This window comes from Guyanagaster necrorhizus, assembly GCF_019112545.1.
Source record: "Guyanagaster necrorhizus MCA 3950 unplaced genomic scaffold BT62scaffold_16, whole genome shotgun sequence".
Lineage (NCBI taxonomy): Eukaryota > Fungi > Basidiomycota > Agaricomycetes > Agaricales > Physalacriaceae > Guyanagaster > Guyanagaster necrorhizus.
In genome coordinates, this window is record NW_025064895.1 from 97,627 (window position 1) to 112,685 (window position 15,059).

The window sequence follows — 15,059 nt, forward strand, 5'->3', positions numbered from 1 at the left end:
GAACCAAGTTGCCAAACACAGACAAGCTGGAGACAGCGTGTCTGTTCATGTGACATGAACCTGTCCCCCTCCTTCTCCGCATTCCGAATTCAAAGTCGGACAGAATAGCAATGCTCTATCGTTACCCTTCTCATGCAGTGGACACAAGTATTCTCCCGCAATACCGTTGAAAATTCGGGCAGCACCGCTCGAGATTTCTGTATGCTCGAGCGAAACATGCTCGCACATATCAAGCTCGCCCTACTCCTCTCTGTCCTCTCGTCGTCGCTTATCCTGCAAGCCCGACTAGTTCCAACAACGGACGAAGGTAGTTACGTCCAAGCGTATGGGTTGCCTCTTGCAATCATCCAGTTTGTCGCTGCACTATTGGCCATAGCTGCAGGGGTCTGGGAGTACCATGTCGGTTGTCGGGACCTGATGAAGATGCGAGCATTTCTGGTGGCACCCAAGTATGTATTGCTTCTCTTCAGCTTTTCTTCATGCTTATCTCCTGCAAGGCCTCATTTCGCTATCATGACCATTGTCATGGCCATCGTGTTCACTACCTGTGTAATTTTGCTCGACAAGGCTGATACTTGATCAGTGGTGGGTCATGGATAGAAATTAAAAACTTGAAGCTTACTCTCTTCTTTGCAGTATCATCATTGGCAGAAAGTTGGGGGAGGCGGATCCATCAGTGTATTGAGCTAGTGTTAGTATACATTTTTCTGTGAAATTCGGTAGGCCGATATCGGTCCGAAAGCACTGATATGGCAATCAATCGTGCAATGCGTCGATATTTTTTACCTGCACCGTCACTCGCCTTCTTCGCTCTTTCCCTTTCTCCTTCCTCTTTCCTTCTAACGATATCCTTACGCCCTCATGAAAATCAGCCAAAAAATACAGCAATCCACCAAGGATGACAAGGTCTGGTGGTCCTTTGAGTACTTTCCTCCTCGGACTGCCCAGGTAATCCTGCTTTTATCTTTGGATCCATCAGGGGAGAGCTTATATTGCCGGCAGGGCCTTCAAAATCTACTAGATCGTATAGAACGTATGAGAGCTTTGGGCCCAGAGTTCATTGACATCACCTGGTGAGTAACATACTGCAACCCCCTGGAATCTGACTAAATATTTCTGGAGGAATGCCGGTGGGCGGACCTCTGATCTTACCGCAGAGATGGTCAAGACATGTCAAGGGATAATTGGGATCGAGACCTGTATGCACCTTACCTGCACGAACATGCCCAAAGAAAAGGTCGACATCGCCCTACGAGTACGTTTCTATTGCCTTTGGTTTTGTGCCATCAAGTCATATATTACGGTAGGAAGCAAAGAAATCCGGATGTCGTAATGTCCTCGCCCTTCGTGGAGACCCTCCCATGGGCAAGGACGACTGGGAAGCCGTGGAGGGTGGATTCGTTCATGGGATCGACCTTGTCACGCACATACGGCAAAAATATGGAGACTATTTTGACGTAGCGGTCGCCGGATTCCCACAACATCAACTGCTCCCGCCTGAGGAGCGTGACCAGGAGATGAAGTATTTGAAGGAGAAGGTCGATGCTGGCGTCAGTTTTATTTTCACGCAGATGTTCTACGACGTAGAGGTCTTTATTGCCTGGGTCAAGGCGGTCCGAAAAGCCGGCATCACCATTCCAATTGTTCCTGGTATAGCGCCTATACAAACGTGGAACGGATTCCAAAGAGCAACCAGTTTGGCGAAGACCATCATTCCTCAGTCTTTTTTAGATGCGTTGGAGCCTTATAAGAACGACGATGAGAAGGTCAGGAAGATTGGGACCAAATTGGTGGCAGATATGTGTCGCAGAATCCTTAAGGAGGATATTGGTATTCGTGGCCTTCATTTCTACACTATGAACCTGGAGAAGGGAACGAAAATGCTCTTAGAAGAGCTTAATCTTGTCCCAAGGGTCGAAACCATCAAGCCTCTGCCTTGGAGACAGGCAAGTATCTTCTGTGAATATACCACAATCAATTTATTCAGCTCGATTTCAGTGTCTTACACCTAACCGTCGCAAGGAAACAATCCGACCCATCTTCTGGGCGAACAGGACTAAATCCTACATTTCTCGCACAGAAAACTGGGACGAGTACCCGAACGGTCGCTTCGGTGATTCTCGCAGTCCCGCATATGGCGAGCTTGATGGGTACGGTGTCTGGATCAAGCAAACCGTAAGGATTGCTCGTGCGCTATATACACTCACTCCCGCTGAATATAAATCCAGAAAGAGGACGCTATCAAGCTGTGGGGCGAACCGAAATCGTTGGATGACGTGACAACTCTTTTCGCCAAGTTTTGCAAGGGAACATTATCCGCGCTGCCATGGTCTGATCAAGCACCAGCAATCGAGACATCCGTCATCGCGAATCAGCTAGCGCAGATGAATGAACTAGGATTTTTTACCATCAACTCACAGCCGGCTGTCGATGGCGTAAGAAGCGACGACAAAGTATTCGGGTGGGGTCCAAGCAACGGATACGTCTATCAGAAGGTCAGTCCGCCCTCGCTTCGCTTCTTTTGCGATTCCAGCGGGAATGATATCCGCCCGTTAGGCTTACCTTGAGTTCTTCGTTCAACCCGTCCTGCTTTCCCTTCTGCTCTCGCATATTGAGCGGGATAGCAATATCACATACTACGTTATCAATAAGCGTGGCGACTTGCGAACTAACACCCATTCTGATGGACCCAATGCCGTGACGTGGGGAGTATTTCCTGGGAAAGAGATCGTACAACCTACAATCGTGGAAGCCGTCAGCTTCATGGCGTGGAAGGTGAGCTTTGCAATGTAGACCCGATGAGCCCCTGATTGATCTCGTTCTCCTTAGGACGAGGCCTTCGAACTCGGTCAGCAATGGGCCAAGGTCTATGACGCCGACTCTCCTTCCCGAAAGGTAATATCCGATCTCATGGACACATGCTTCCTGGTCAACGTCGTTCACAACGATTTCCACGATCCGGACGCGATTTTCAAACCCTTCTTCCGGGCGGGTGCTGAGTACAAGGCATCTCTTCTCAACGGAAATGGTAACGCCAATTAGAGACCCCTTGTCAGATCATGTCCCTTGCACAATTGCTGTATCTTTCCTTCTATCCGCTCGCTACTGTTTTTTTAACTGTATCATTACTCGGGTTCAACCCCCGGTGTTTTTTTACGTCTTCCTTTCTGCATATCCCACATTATCCACCAAGTATTTCAACATCACACTAGCACATCACTTTATACTCTGCATCAACTGCATACATACTGCATCCAACTGCATCAGACATCTGCTCAGGATATATTCTACATATACTCCATCCAAATACAGATACAATAACACTCAAAAAACCCGCAGTACAATCTCTATTATAGGTCCGAGAAGAAGAAATCCGTATTGGCGGGTGGTGGGCCAGCAATAAGCCCACTGGGTATCTCAACCTTTTCTCCAGACAAATCTATACGAATACAAGGCGATTGATATCAACAGGCAATTAAAAGAATAACAAACGGAACGCACCCAAGAGTTTAATCTTCAGCCCTATCTCTGTCAGTGCTTGCACAAAACCAGCCGTCTCTTGAGAAGCAACATGACCACCATCGCGACGTAGCATGTTCAAACCGTCGGTCCAATCAGCCCAGCGAGACTGGTCCGGAGCAATCTGATCTGCCAGCGACCCTTCGTGAGCGCTCAGTAACGAGAAGGACAACGGAGATGGTCCCGTCGGACTGGTCGGCGGGAGGTCATTGTGATCACGGAGGACACCCGGAGGTGCTATACATGTTCCAGTCGCGATCTCGCTAATCGCAGCCACTTCGATCCGTTCAGGCAAGTCCTCCAGTCCATTCCGAACGAGAAACTTCACACTGCTGTCAACGTAGTGCAGGTACTTGAGGGCATTATCCTGTACAATGAAAGATGGGCCATTGATAAGGGACCATAGGAATTGGAACCGTACCAGGCGCATAAATCGCCAAGGCCTACTAGGCCGACGAGATGACTCTCTGGTCGCAGGGGAAGACGGGGAAAGTGCATTGACAAACCATGCACCCTGTAGTAAACATTGAATTCTTTGTTGCCGAACAAATTCAAACGACTCCTTGTATATCTTCGCTCGAAGATTTCTGTGCCCGAAAATAGAAGTCATGAAGAAATAGAGACGCAACATACATACCGTATCGGAACTTTGCTTAAAAGGTCATCCTCCATCTCCAGTTCCTGCATTTGTCTGTCCCTAACCGCTTTGTATTCACATTCAAGGAAGTCATGTTCCACTTCATGCCACGGACGAACGTTCTCGCTGCGAAGCCCAACCTTCACCCTATATCATGATCAGCATTTGAAAAAGATTCACAAAAGATCGTCCCGACGCACTGGCTACGGACTAAAGCCGCAACGCGGGTGAAATCATCAGCCGCCGCACCACTTTCGCCCCACATTCGAATGAAGAAATGAGTGGCTAGGGAATGTGCTTTTGAAAAATCTAAAAAGAAAGGCTGGAACGTTGTGGAAGTGGAATCTATGTAATTGCTGATGAGGACGTGGAGGTCGCATTGAGCCAGAAACACATACAACCGGGAGCAAATATAGCCCAGTGTTCTGACAAAAGTTCGACAACTTCGTTTGAAGCTTTTCCAATAGGACATCTCCTTTTTTCAGGACGGCTGAGCTGTTCAAGAATAACCTATCACGGCACATATATTCATACATTTTTTGATGTTTGAAATTGAACACGCTTACTTTAGAAAAGTCAGGATCACTTGTCACAAAATTTTTCTGAGACAGATTCATCAGTTGGGAATTTCGTCATGGCTGAAAACGTTTACCAGACAATCGAGACCCAGAACTCCTACATCTCGGAACTCTTGTTCGATATCTTCGGAGTCAAAACCTAGCTTCCGCCATCTGACTACCGTATTATCCGCATCTATATGCTCTTCTAATTTGCTGCTCGTCCAGATGAACCTCAGATCTGCATCATGGGCCGGCTGATTCTGAGGATCCAGAGGCGTCGTCTTCTTCCGGTGAGTGACACGAATGATGTTCGCCTGGAAATCCAGGATGCATGAAGTTAGGTCCTCAATCGTGTGTGACGACATGAGGCGCTACATAACAATGAATAAGGCTCGCAGAGGAGTAAACAATAAAACGTACAACAACAGCTTTGCGAACATTTAATCTTTCCATCTCGGATATAAATTCTTCCCAGCGCGAATCACTCGCATGCGCCAATAAGGAGTTAATGAGCATCATGCTGATAAAATGATGAATTAACTATTTCACTGCGGTAATAGAATACAAGGGTCGCACCTGTGCTGCACCATAGCCGTATCTGCGCTTCCCAGTCGGCTAATAACCGTTTCAAGCAATCCCCGTTCTCTTCTCATTTGCTCAAACACAACATGGAATCCGTATCTATATACTGACCCTGCAGGGATATCTGGAGGGAGAGAACTCGAGCTCGGGATCATCGTGGGTGCTGTAAAAGGATCCGCCTCGACTAATTTCTTGAGAATCGCAGTTGCAGGGCGACAGACGTTAATTAGAGACTGAGATGAAGAAAGAATCTGAACAATTTTGAAAATAAATGTATCGTCCAGATTTGACCAGCCGTAATCTAGCTCCATTAAATTTTGCATAGCCGTTAACGCGTACTGTGGGGGGTGTGGGCTGAGTGGTGTAGGAAATAAAGCCAAATGATCCGTACCGCAAGAACATTCCCATGGGACGTATATATAACATCCACAAGTTCAGCGAGGCCATTATTATTGATAAAATGGTGGGCAAAGTCCTCCTCCTGTTCTCTGTATGTCAATACGATTCGGTAACGCGATGACTATCCAACGTACGCGAATGAACTTTTGCAACGAAAACAACACCAATCGTAGCTTTTCATCACGCATACTGAGCTTGTCGATGATTTCCTTGGCTTCTCGTGAGGGAGAAGCGACAAGTCTGACGCATATGATGGGCGATGAGCAACGTTGGGCATGGTAAGGACACGCACTTAAGATTGACCTTGGTCTTAATCTTCTTTCTGAGATTATCATTCGTGACCAACTCGTCTGTCTCATCCCTCAGCACGTAATCCGTCGATACCCCCTTAATCTTCAAATTGACGCAGAGCTGTTTGACGACGTCGTCCACGGTAAGCGTAGGATCGATGCGAGCCCTGACGGTGACTCCCTCCCCTGTCGAGACATTGTTCGTAGGCACTAATCCGGGCCTGTGGACACCATCTATTGCATGAAGTGGCGACAGAGGGCTTCCGTTGGTGCTCATGGCAGTGGAGAGAGCGCTGGATGTCGTCGCATTCAGATAGGCAGTAATGATGCCACACTCATGCAACTCACCAGCTATCGATGAAAAAGTAGGCGACAACGTTCAGTCAAGATGAAGAAATGGCCCAATTCGGACGAATGAGCGGGATAATACTTTATATCATTTCATGGAACACGGCAAGGTATTGTAAAAACGTGTCCACATGCTAGAGCTCATGGTACGAGTACTTGCCTGTTCAAATAATGATAGTTTTTATATCCAAACGAGTGCGGTCGTATCCAAGAGGCCGCTGTGTAATGGGATCATTAGTATACGTGATAGGTATCGGAAGCGAAATGAGTGAAAAATGATCAGAAAGCGATAATAGCATCCAATGTACGGCGAGCCGTACTCAGACTGACGTGCAAATATGAAACGTATTCATCACAGTGGGAAAGACCAAAAAAAAGGTGCTCAAGTAAGAGAATGAGAACATACCTGTAGGCGTCAAGTATCAGAGGATTAAAAACGACCGTGTGCACAAGTACAGTCGTCAGTGGCACCGGACCGTCCAAAAATTAAGATAGATGGCGGATTTGTGGGAATAAGGGCAAGCGAGGATACAGATGGAGAGAGGGGAAAGAAGAAAATACCGTGCAGCCTCGTGGAATTGTGGTCGTGGGAATTTAATGTGGCTCGGTCCGGTCCACATGGTCAATGCCGTTTTTCTCTCACCCCCCGTGCCCGCAAACTTGCATTCATCATTTACTCGTCACATCAAACAGCCCATTCATACACAAATGCAACTCCCACTTTCGCAAACTCCAAGGAGGGTGTCCAAGAAAAACCGGTGGCATTAATGGTGTTACTGGAGCTGTAAGTCCGGGGTTGTCGTAAGGGAAGATGGAAGTGTAGCCACTGTACGATCAGAGCATGCGTATCCACAATACAAAATGAAAGAAAAATGTAAACACCATTTAAGACGGAACAGCAGAAAGGAATTAGACGAACCGGCAATATGTATTGTCCATGGGATAGACGAGTCGGTGTCAATTATTTTCCCCAGAAAGACATTCAAATCATCATCGATACAATCGCGGCCTGATGAAATTCGGATGGGAATTCCGCACTGTCGGATCTACGTAAGTACTAGCCTCGATGTTGTCATCGGCATAACTGTCGGTGATATCTTGCGACCCAACAAGTCCGACTTCTTCAGCAGAGTACCAGTGAAACTCAACGCGGTTTGAAATCGGCTGCAATGAGGGCCCGGAATGCTTCAATGAGTTCCATCATCATCAGCACCGGGTACGCAACTGGAAGAGGGACTGTTAAGGTTAATTGAGTCCATGTGCGAGCCCAGGATCGAAGCCCCAGAGCCTGGGATCTTGCGAAGGTGCTGAATTTCTGGAACCGGAGTGAACTTGGCCATGGAAGCGTGGTCACGGTTATTGGCAGTCAGTGGTGTTTATCCAATAACAAGAGGCTTTCAATGTACCGGCGAATGAGGTTACATTGGAAACGGTATCTAGAATCCAATTCCTTGCCTGTAATCCCATGCTCGACGTATAATATCGGTTAGTAGAAGAAGTCAAGTTCGCGAGAAGCTCTCCATGTTAGAGATGGAGACCGTGTTCAAAATAGGTTCTACCTCCGATTGTTTCGACGGAGTGAGATTCAAAGTCCTCAACTGTAATCAATACCAACCAAAAAGCAAAAAGAAATGCCAGACTCACAAGTAGTTTTACCCGCAAATACCATCTCCTTCGGGGGCAGCTTCTGCTCGAGCTAGCAGACATCAGTCATATCGAACTGAAGAGAACACACGAAGGCTCAAGAAGGGATCTTCTGTGATAATCCTGCGAACGTACGAATTGCACCTCTTCGCGTATAAGATACAACTTCTCATCCTCGGTCTTCTATACAGGGCCTTCACCATCCACGATACTGAGAAGGCAATATCCTTGAGCAGATTCGCTTCGATCTCGTCGAGGCGCCGACTGAACCAAGACCGTCAAACCGCATTATGAAGATGACACGGAAAAGAAGAATCAACGAAGTAACAGACATGCAATCACAACCACTTGATTTTATATGCGTTAATCGTATCCATGGGTAGCCACAAAGACATCACTCGTGCCATACAACGACGGTCTCCACACACAGAAGCACTCTAATGACACCAAGCCAAGCGATTCGCAGAGAGTGAACGCGAAGTGACGATACACTCACAAGACTCATTCTGTTGTTCGAAGGCGAGGACGGAGAGAAATATCACTCTGCAGAGTCATGAAATCTAGCCATTTGCTGCGAATCAAAGTTCAACTGTGAAAAACCCAAAAACCCAAAAAAAGCCCGCGTGCCATACTGCTAGTTGGCATGTCATAAATCGCAATGAAATCATCTTTACCTCTCGTTGTACCCTATGCTTTCGAGTACAGTAAGGACCACCACTGGCAAAGACCTATTCTGCTGCGTGATGCCAGTCCACAGTGCCCAGACTTTGATTTTTCCAACTCCGTTGCTCCGACGAAATTCAGATTGATAATTTTTATCCTGACGTCTAGTAATCTTCATAGCTCACATCCTCTTCTTCGACCTTTGGTCCATCCTATGAAAGCAAGGTGTACGAAATATCGTCTCTGTAAACAAGATTTAGAGAGCCACCATTTAAAATGTGAGTGCTTGTGAGTCCTTCGTATCCCCGTATAGGACGATCCACCGCATGTATGATTAGAACATCTTTTTTTATAGAGCGCCCTACTAAATTATTTATGGATTACCCACTTGATTACACTCTTAGGTTGAAAACTTAAAGAAGAGATGGTATCCATCTTTGATCTACCTTTTGCCTGGGTTGAAATTTATCCGACCACTAAGGTTAGACTTATGCAGTGCCGGAAGGTGCGTGTATGCCGCGAGTGCGATAAATTTACCATCGGCTATCATATGGATAATTAACGATACCCGGGGATTCAACCTTCGATACATGTTTCAGCACGTATTCTTTTTGACTGGTCGTTGAGTGCTCTTTGAGGTCTACTATTTGTCTACTAGTCACCTTACTATTGGTCCCGCTTTTCCGCTCCGAATACTACGGCTCCAATTTCTTTTTTTTTGCAAGAAAACCACCACTGTTCAGGCATCTCAATTGAATAAATGTAGTACATGCCAAGTTACGGTATAGCGTATGATGCTGGACACACGATCGCAATCCGATCATCATTCCCGACTCGTGTCATCAGGTGCCCCCCTGAACAAACAAAGATAAATCGCAACTTGGACTCGAATTCCATCCATCGACACAATGTCCACTATGTCTACCTCTATCGACGATAGTATTCCTCAAAGCACGTCTAACCCTCTAATTGACTTGGAGAAATCCTTTGTCGATCTACATGCTTCTAGTCTTCTTATGGAGTCACTTTCCATGGACTCGTTATCAACAGTATCTTCAGAACCTAATATCCCGCCATTCCCTCCTGGATGCATGGTACCCATGTCGACAATTCTCAACGTATCTGTCAAGGCGGGCGAGCTCAACGCAACCATTACTGTCCCAACTCCTCCACGGCTCCGTACAATGCTGATGGAGAATCTCTGCATCGAGAAGTGGGCAGTATGTTCGGTTCTACCCTAAATTTCTGCATGCAGTTCTCAGGTTTTTTAGGAAAGTCTTTCTTCCGATACTATTGCCTCAGACCACACGCCATGGGGAGATCCGGAATGTGTAGACGCCCCAGCATGGGTGCCTGAAGGTTCGATGTACCCACCTGAAGAGTTCAGAGCATCTCTTCAAAACAAACGCCACATTTGGGAACCAACTCCGCCAACTCCTCGAACATCTACGCGGACCTCTGTTCGAAAATCTACGTACCATCGCGATAACCTAGTGTTTGAACGCAAAATCACGCTCAGAACTGAAGGGGAGACGAAACGCTGGTCGGTTAAGATTCCCGCAAACACCATGGAGTCCGACGTGGTTGACATGATGCTGCAATTACGCGATTTGAACAAATATTTCTCTGACACCCCAGGCCCTGAGGAGGAGGCCGTTAGCCCGCCTCCCTCTCCACCATCTCTAATGGTCTCCAATTCTCACTTTGCCGTACCTATATCTCTTGATTCTTTAGGAACTATCAACTCTAAAGCTGGTGCACCAACTTCTATAGCAACTCGGAGGCAGAAATCGCTCCCGCCACTCTCCTTAAACGACAACAAAATGAAAGACATTGTATACCCTGACATTCCTACGGCCTTTTTGGGGACGCCTTCATACGCCCCTCACTTCGACCCTACTAGCGTCGCCGACGAGTCTATGAACCTCCAGGACATGGTTGGAAGTCTGCGATCACGATGTTCGTCTCTTCAGGTCAAGACTCCGCAGGACGATGATTTCAACAGCATACGGGCCAATCCGCCGCTTGATGATGAATGGGCTTTTGCAGACGTGTTGAGCCAACCTTTCCTTTCACCTTCGAATTACTGTGCTACGACAGTTCCTCCATCAAAAGATGATTCATTTGCACTCGTCACAGACGATCAGACTGTGCTGCTTGATGAAACACTTGTCGGTAGTGCTATTTCAATGCTCAAGGCTCTTGATCCCAATCATCTCAAGTTCCATGGACCACCGTCTGGGATTCCGCCTGTGGCTTCAGACTACCTTCCTCCCTCGTCACCTCTTCCGTCTTGTCCAGTTCCTACAAACGCCATCTTGCCCCGTGGTATATTGAAGCGATGCAAAAGCGTCAGGTTTGCGTCTTCGAGTCAGGAATACGAGATTCCGGTGCAGAGCAGTGCCTCTCCACGCTCTCGTCATACAACCGGCACATCTACACCACTTAGCCACCGAGCAATGAAGCGCCACGCGATCAAGGCTCCTACAAGCAAAAGGGTTCCCCCCCAGGATATTACGCCTAGTAAAGATCAGCCCACGTTTTTACATGCAGCCGAACGTCAGAAACCTAGGACTATTGTTCGTTCTACAGTCATGGCCTCTCCGCCTCGGGTGATGTCGACACCACCCGTTGAGAGACGTCCAACATCTCTTCGTTTCCTAACTAAGACGACGGTCAGACATAGTCAACCTGCGGTCTCTTCCCCTATATCAACGATAGAGGAGCGCTTGCGCTCGCCAACGACGTTAACAGCAACTACGAATGCATCACCCCTGAAGTCAAGGCCTTCTCACACCTCACCCCTGGGCCGTTATTCTTTTGGTCGTGCAGTGGTCAATGCACTCCAAGGAGCTCAAGGTGTTGGCAGTGGTAAGGAAAACCAGGCAAAATCGAAGGCGTCACTATCCCCGGCAGGAAATCCATCAAAGTCGACGATCGATGAGAATTCAATAAAGCGTGGGAGGCAGGGGGAAAAGAAGAGTCGTATGCCGTTGCCATTGAAGAATATCTTGACTCGATTCAAATAAGTGTACTGATGATGGGGCGGGTTGGACTGGTGACTCTTAACCGCAGTATTGCATGTCTAGAGTTGACTACTATGAAGCGGTCTCACCAGACCCGAAAAAACAATCACACGAGAAATTTTCCTTTTGCCAACAAATGAGTACACCTGCGCGTGATGGGTAAGTTAAACCCCACTGCCAGCAGGGACCTGGGAATCTGAATTTCTGTCATTTTCTGATGCAAAAATCATGAAAACCCAAAATGAATTTAGGGCCTGACCGGGAATTGAACCCGGGACCTCCTCGATAATCACTATATAGCCCTAACAAGGAATCATACTACTAGACCATCAGGCCAATAACAATGGTTCCGTCTAAGCCTACAGGCTGGTCAAGCCAAATGTCTGTTGCACACAAGCCAAGACCCTCCCTCACCATTATAGATTCGAAGGTAACGCTCTTGGCTTTCACCGCTGAAAGTATAGATTCTACTATAGTACATAACACAGGCTGTAATGATCTTAAGAACCTCCCTATCCGTGACCCAATCCCCCCCGGTTCATTCCTCTACCGGCGAAACCGATCCTGACGAAAGGATTGCCGCGAGCAATAAAGGGATCTCCAGGATCTCGAGGGATAATTGGTCTTGTAGGAAACTGGCGGGCTGGCGCCAGAGGTTGCCTAAGAGGCTCATCTTTCTCGACATCACTGTCCGCATTATCTATGTTTTCCTGTTGTACAGTGTTTATAAGCATCGCTGAAGCTTTGATGGACCTATCAGTCATACCTCAAGGTCAATGACCAACGCCCCCGAATGCCATCCAGACGCTGCGGCTGAAAGACAGAACCTATCCTTTGGTTTCTTCCTGCCATGATCGAACCGTACTTCAATAGGAACTTGGACGGCAGCGGGAGTACCTCTCCCTCTGTCTAGAGCCATACGCCGTGCATTCTCAGTCTGGAATGCACCCGGGCATCCGGCCTCGAGCTTGCAAGGGTCTCCTAGTCCGAGAGCTCCGTCGGAGTATCCGCCCCATGTTAAGAGTTTGCCGGCTGCGGTCACTGCCGCTTGATGATAGTCTCCGAGTACAACGGATATAACAGATTTATTCTGAAGCGCAGGGGTGATTTGTGGCTCGGAATCGGGCGTCGTGTTAATGTCTCCCATAAGAACGATTGAGCTGGAGCCAGTGGAATAGGCGATAAACTGTTTGAAGTGGGCGGATATCTGCCTAAATATAAGACATCTTATTCAACGTCACAGACGAAAGAGACGCCGACATGAGTGATCTTCATTGTCGCTGGAGGCTCTACTGAACCACCAGCCGAAGAAAACGTCGCGTGCTGTCGTACACTTTCAACTTCACTATACCTTGGCAACTACGAAAAAGAAAAGGGATTAATGAGTCACCAGCGTTCACATAGTAAGAAGCTACATATTCCCATCGGCCACGAGTTACTGTCGTTTCGTCTTCTAGGCAGCCGAATTTGAGGACATGTCCTTTAGTTGTAAGAGCTATGAGGTGACCGTCATACGATGCTATCTGTATGACTCTGATCGTTTCATCGACGTCCCCTTCCGGAGAGGTATTCAAGGCAGGGAGAGGAGGCAATGAAGGCAAAGCAACGGGATCTATGTCAAGGTCCCAAGGCACACATGTAATGACACCATCGCTGGAGACATGGGCTTTCTTATCGCCGGCGTTATTCATCACTGAATTCCTCTCTTCAATCTGTCTTTCCATGGATCCGGAGAATGGCCACCAAACAAAAATGTCGCCAGTTTTCGTCAAAGCAGAAGAAAAATTCCACCCACATTCAACTTGAATTAGTAAGGAGTCAAATGTCGTGAGACGGAGAGAGGTTAATCGGAATGGTCGCCCCCAGCTGAGAAAGTTCCAAACGTAGCCTTGGGAGTCCAGAGACGCCGCATGCAGTCTCCCGCAGCTTGTGCGGTGTCAACGTCGATACACAGAGTAAAGTGCATGACCAACCTGATACTACGCATCGAAACTGGTAACTGCAGTCTCAGTGGGCGTCCTGCTTGTTTTCCGGCCTCGGAAAAGCCATCACTAGTCAGGGCACGGTGAAGTCCGTCAAGAGTTCCTGAAAGTAAATAATCGGTCTCCAGATTAATTATAAAAGGCTTCAACGAACCCCAAACAAATACGTCTCCCTTTGAATCCAAGGCGTGAAACGACCTATTGTTGGAAGGGCATAAGTCACGCTCCAAATGGATAAACGAAGCTGAGGACCCTTACATTCCGGCTGCGACAAGGCTAACGATACGGGCGCCAGGTATTTTCAGCTCAGTCGGAAAAGGTACATCATTAAGCGAGGTTTTAGGCAGTGTTGACAACCCGAGTCTCCCATGAGATTTCGCTCTGCACTCAAGGATCAGTCAGATATATAAAATGCATGTTGCAGTTTATGGAAGTACTGACCCCCAAACAAAAACTGTTGCATGATGGGTGTGTCACAATACATGCTTGACAACAATGTCGTGAAGCGCACCGCGTGGTTTGGACAGACGTGAATAAATAAACTTCCAACCACTGGTTCGAGCAGTTCCAGCCCCGGAAAAATTGAAGTCGGATTGACATCTGAGTTTCCAAAAAGTACCATCGGATGCAAGCAAAGCAAAGAACTAGAACAAAGTCCGAAAATCACGACTTGAGGGGGATATATAAGCGCCGATGAAGTACCTTGCAAGTTTCCGCTAAATGGGCAAGGTCGCTCACTGGAAGTATTGGCAGTAAATTGTCCAAGAAAATCTCTATGGGTAAGTCGGTTATAGAGGGCATTGCGACGGATTCAACGGACGATGAGAGTAGAAGGACAAGAAGAATCCAGACTGGAGTCAAACAACGATAAGTGACGTCACTGCACAGTCGGTCACTGTGTCACGTCATGCCGTGACGGCCCGCCTGGACGCCACCCCCCGCCTGTTTCAACTCATCCAAGAGGATCAGCGACAGCCTGGAAGGCGCCGCAAGCTAAATATTCCAGGCCCCATCTCTGACAGGAACTGTATAATCTTTTTCTTCTTCAAAGTTTGCTGCGTTGATACGATTCATTTATTTGACGGACACTCCCGTTGAATGGTCTTTTTTTCGACAACTCTGCATTCCAGCAAGGGCTTCACCGGTATGGATATCTTTATCAATCTATGTAGTTATTTCTCTCCTGAATATATCTCTAGCTGCTTATATTCGACAAGTGCTTCCGAGCGTCGGCCATCATTCCTACACTGGTGTTCTTTCTTTTCAATGGCAAGGGTTTCAATCTCGATGTTTAAATTCTTCTGCGGAGCAACATCCGTAACGCTGAACTCAATACATCGGACTGTCCATCCGTTTTGGACGTGTACAGACCGCACAAGCGCCTGATTCCGTCATTGTATTCACCGGGC

General features: G+C 47.4%; 5 protein-coding genes and 1 non-coding gene across 6 annotated transcripts; 3 read left to right on the forward strand and 3 right to left on the reverse strand.

Annotated features, from left to right (window-relative positions):
- Nucleotides 1-63: 63 nt before the first annotated feature.
- On the forward strand, nucleotides 64-793 carry BT62DRAFT_951122 (uncharacterized protein). The gene is made up of 3 exons (XM_043188165.1): nucleotides 64-449; nucleotides 498-585; nucleotides 637-793. Exons 1-2 carry the CDS (start codon nucleotides 133-135, stop codon nucleotides 577-579), a joined length of 399 nt encoding a protein of 132 aa, XP_043038397.1. The 5' UTR covers nucleotides 64-132; the 3' UTR covers nucleotides 580-585; nucleotides 637-793.
- Nucleotides 743-3,259, forward strand: BT62DRAFT_197175 (methylenetetrahydrofolate reduct). Its single transcript, XM_043180019.1, has 7 exons — nucleotides 743-1,073; nucleotides 1,123-1,255; nucleotides 1,308-1,946; nucleotides 1,999-2,175; nucleotides 2,229-2,495; nucleotides 2,557-2,775; nucleotides 2,830-3,259. Exons 1-7 carry the CDS (start codon nucleotides 862-864, stop codon nucleotides 3,040-3,042), a joined length of 1,860 nt encoding a protein of 619 aa, XP_043038398.1. The 5' UTR covers nucleotides 743-861; the 3' UTR covers nucleotides 3,043-3,259.
- Nucleotides 3,124-6,418, reverse strand: BT62DRAFT_933303 (uncharacterized protein). Its single transcript, XM_043186529.1, has 14 exons — nucleotides 6,336-6,418; nucleotides 5,990-6,280; nucleotides 5,832-5,937; nucleotides 5,690-5,779; nucleotides 5,293-5,636; nucleotides 5,137-5,236; nucleotides 4,809-5,087; nucleotides 4,723-4,758; nucleotides 4,555-4,666; nucleotides 4,357-4,501; nucleotides 4,157-4,303; nucleotides 3,941-4,106; nucleotides 3,502-3,886; nucleotides 3,124-3,439 (listed from the first exon to the last, which is right to left on the reverse strand). The coding sequence occupies exons 2-14, from the start codon at nucleotides 6,262-6,264 to the stop codon at nucleotides 3,351-3,353; spliced, it is 2,274 nt and encodes a 757-aa protein (XP_043038399.1). The 5' UTR covers nucleotides 6,265-6,280; nucleotides 6,336-6,418; the 3' UTR covers nucleotides 3,124-3,350.
- A 3,104-nt stretch (nucleotides 6,419-9,522) lies between these two features.
- BT62DRAFT_951128 (uncharacterized protein) lies at nucleotides 9,523-11,778 on the forward strand. The gene is made up of 2 exons (XM_043188166.1): nucleotides 9,523-9,862; nucleotides 9,914-11,778. The coding sequence occupies exons 1-2, from the start codon at nucleotides 9,551-9,553 to the stop codon at nucleotides 11,669-11,671; spliced, it is 2,070 nt and encodes a 689-aa protein (XP_043038400.1). The 5' UTR covers nucleotides 9,523-9,550; the 3' UTR covers nucleotides 11,672-11,778.
- A 140-nt stretch (nucleotides 11,779-11,918) lies between these two features.
- BT62DRAFT_t115 lies at nucleotides 11,919-12,004 on the reverse strand. Its single transcript has one exon. It is a non-coding gene; the product is annotated as a tRNA-Pro (tRNA).
- Nucleotides 12,005-12,428: 424 nt separating this feature from the next.
- Nucleotides 12,429-14,451, reverse strand: BT62DRAFT_898437 (RCC1/BLIP-II; the record flags this gene model as incomplete). Its single annotated transcript, XM_043183336.1, has 9 exons — nucleotides 12,429-12,875; nucleotides 12,929-13,027; nucleotides 13,084-13,594; nucleotides 13,642-13,753; nucleotides 13,805-13,848; nucleotides 13,909-14,031; nucleotides 14,092-14,104; nucleotides 14,162-14,294; nucleotides 14,353-14,451. 9 exons carry the CDS (start codon nucleotides 14,449-14,451, stop codon nucleotides 12,429-12,431), a joined length of 1,581 nt encoding a protein of 526 aa, XP_043038401.1.
- Nucleotides 14,452-15,059: the final 608 nt, after the last annotated feature.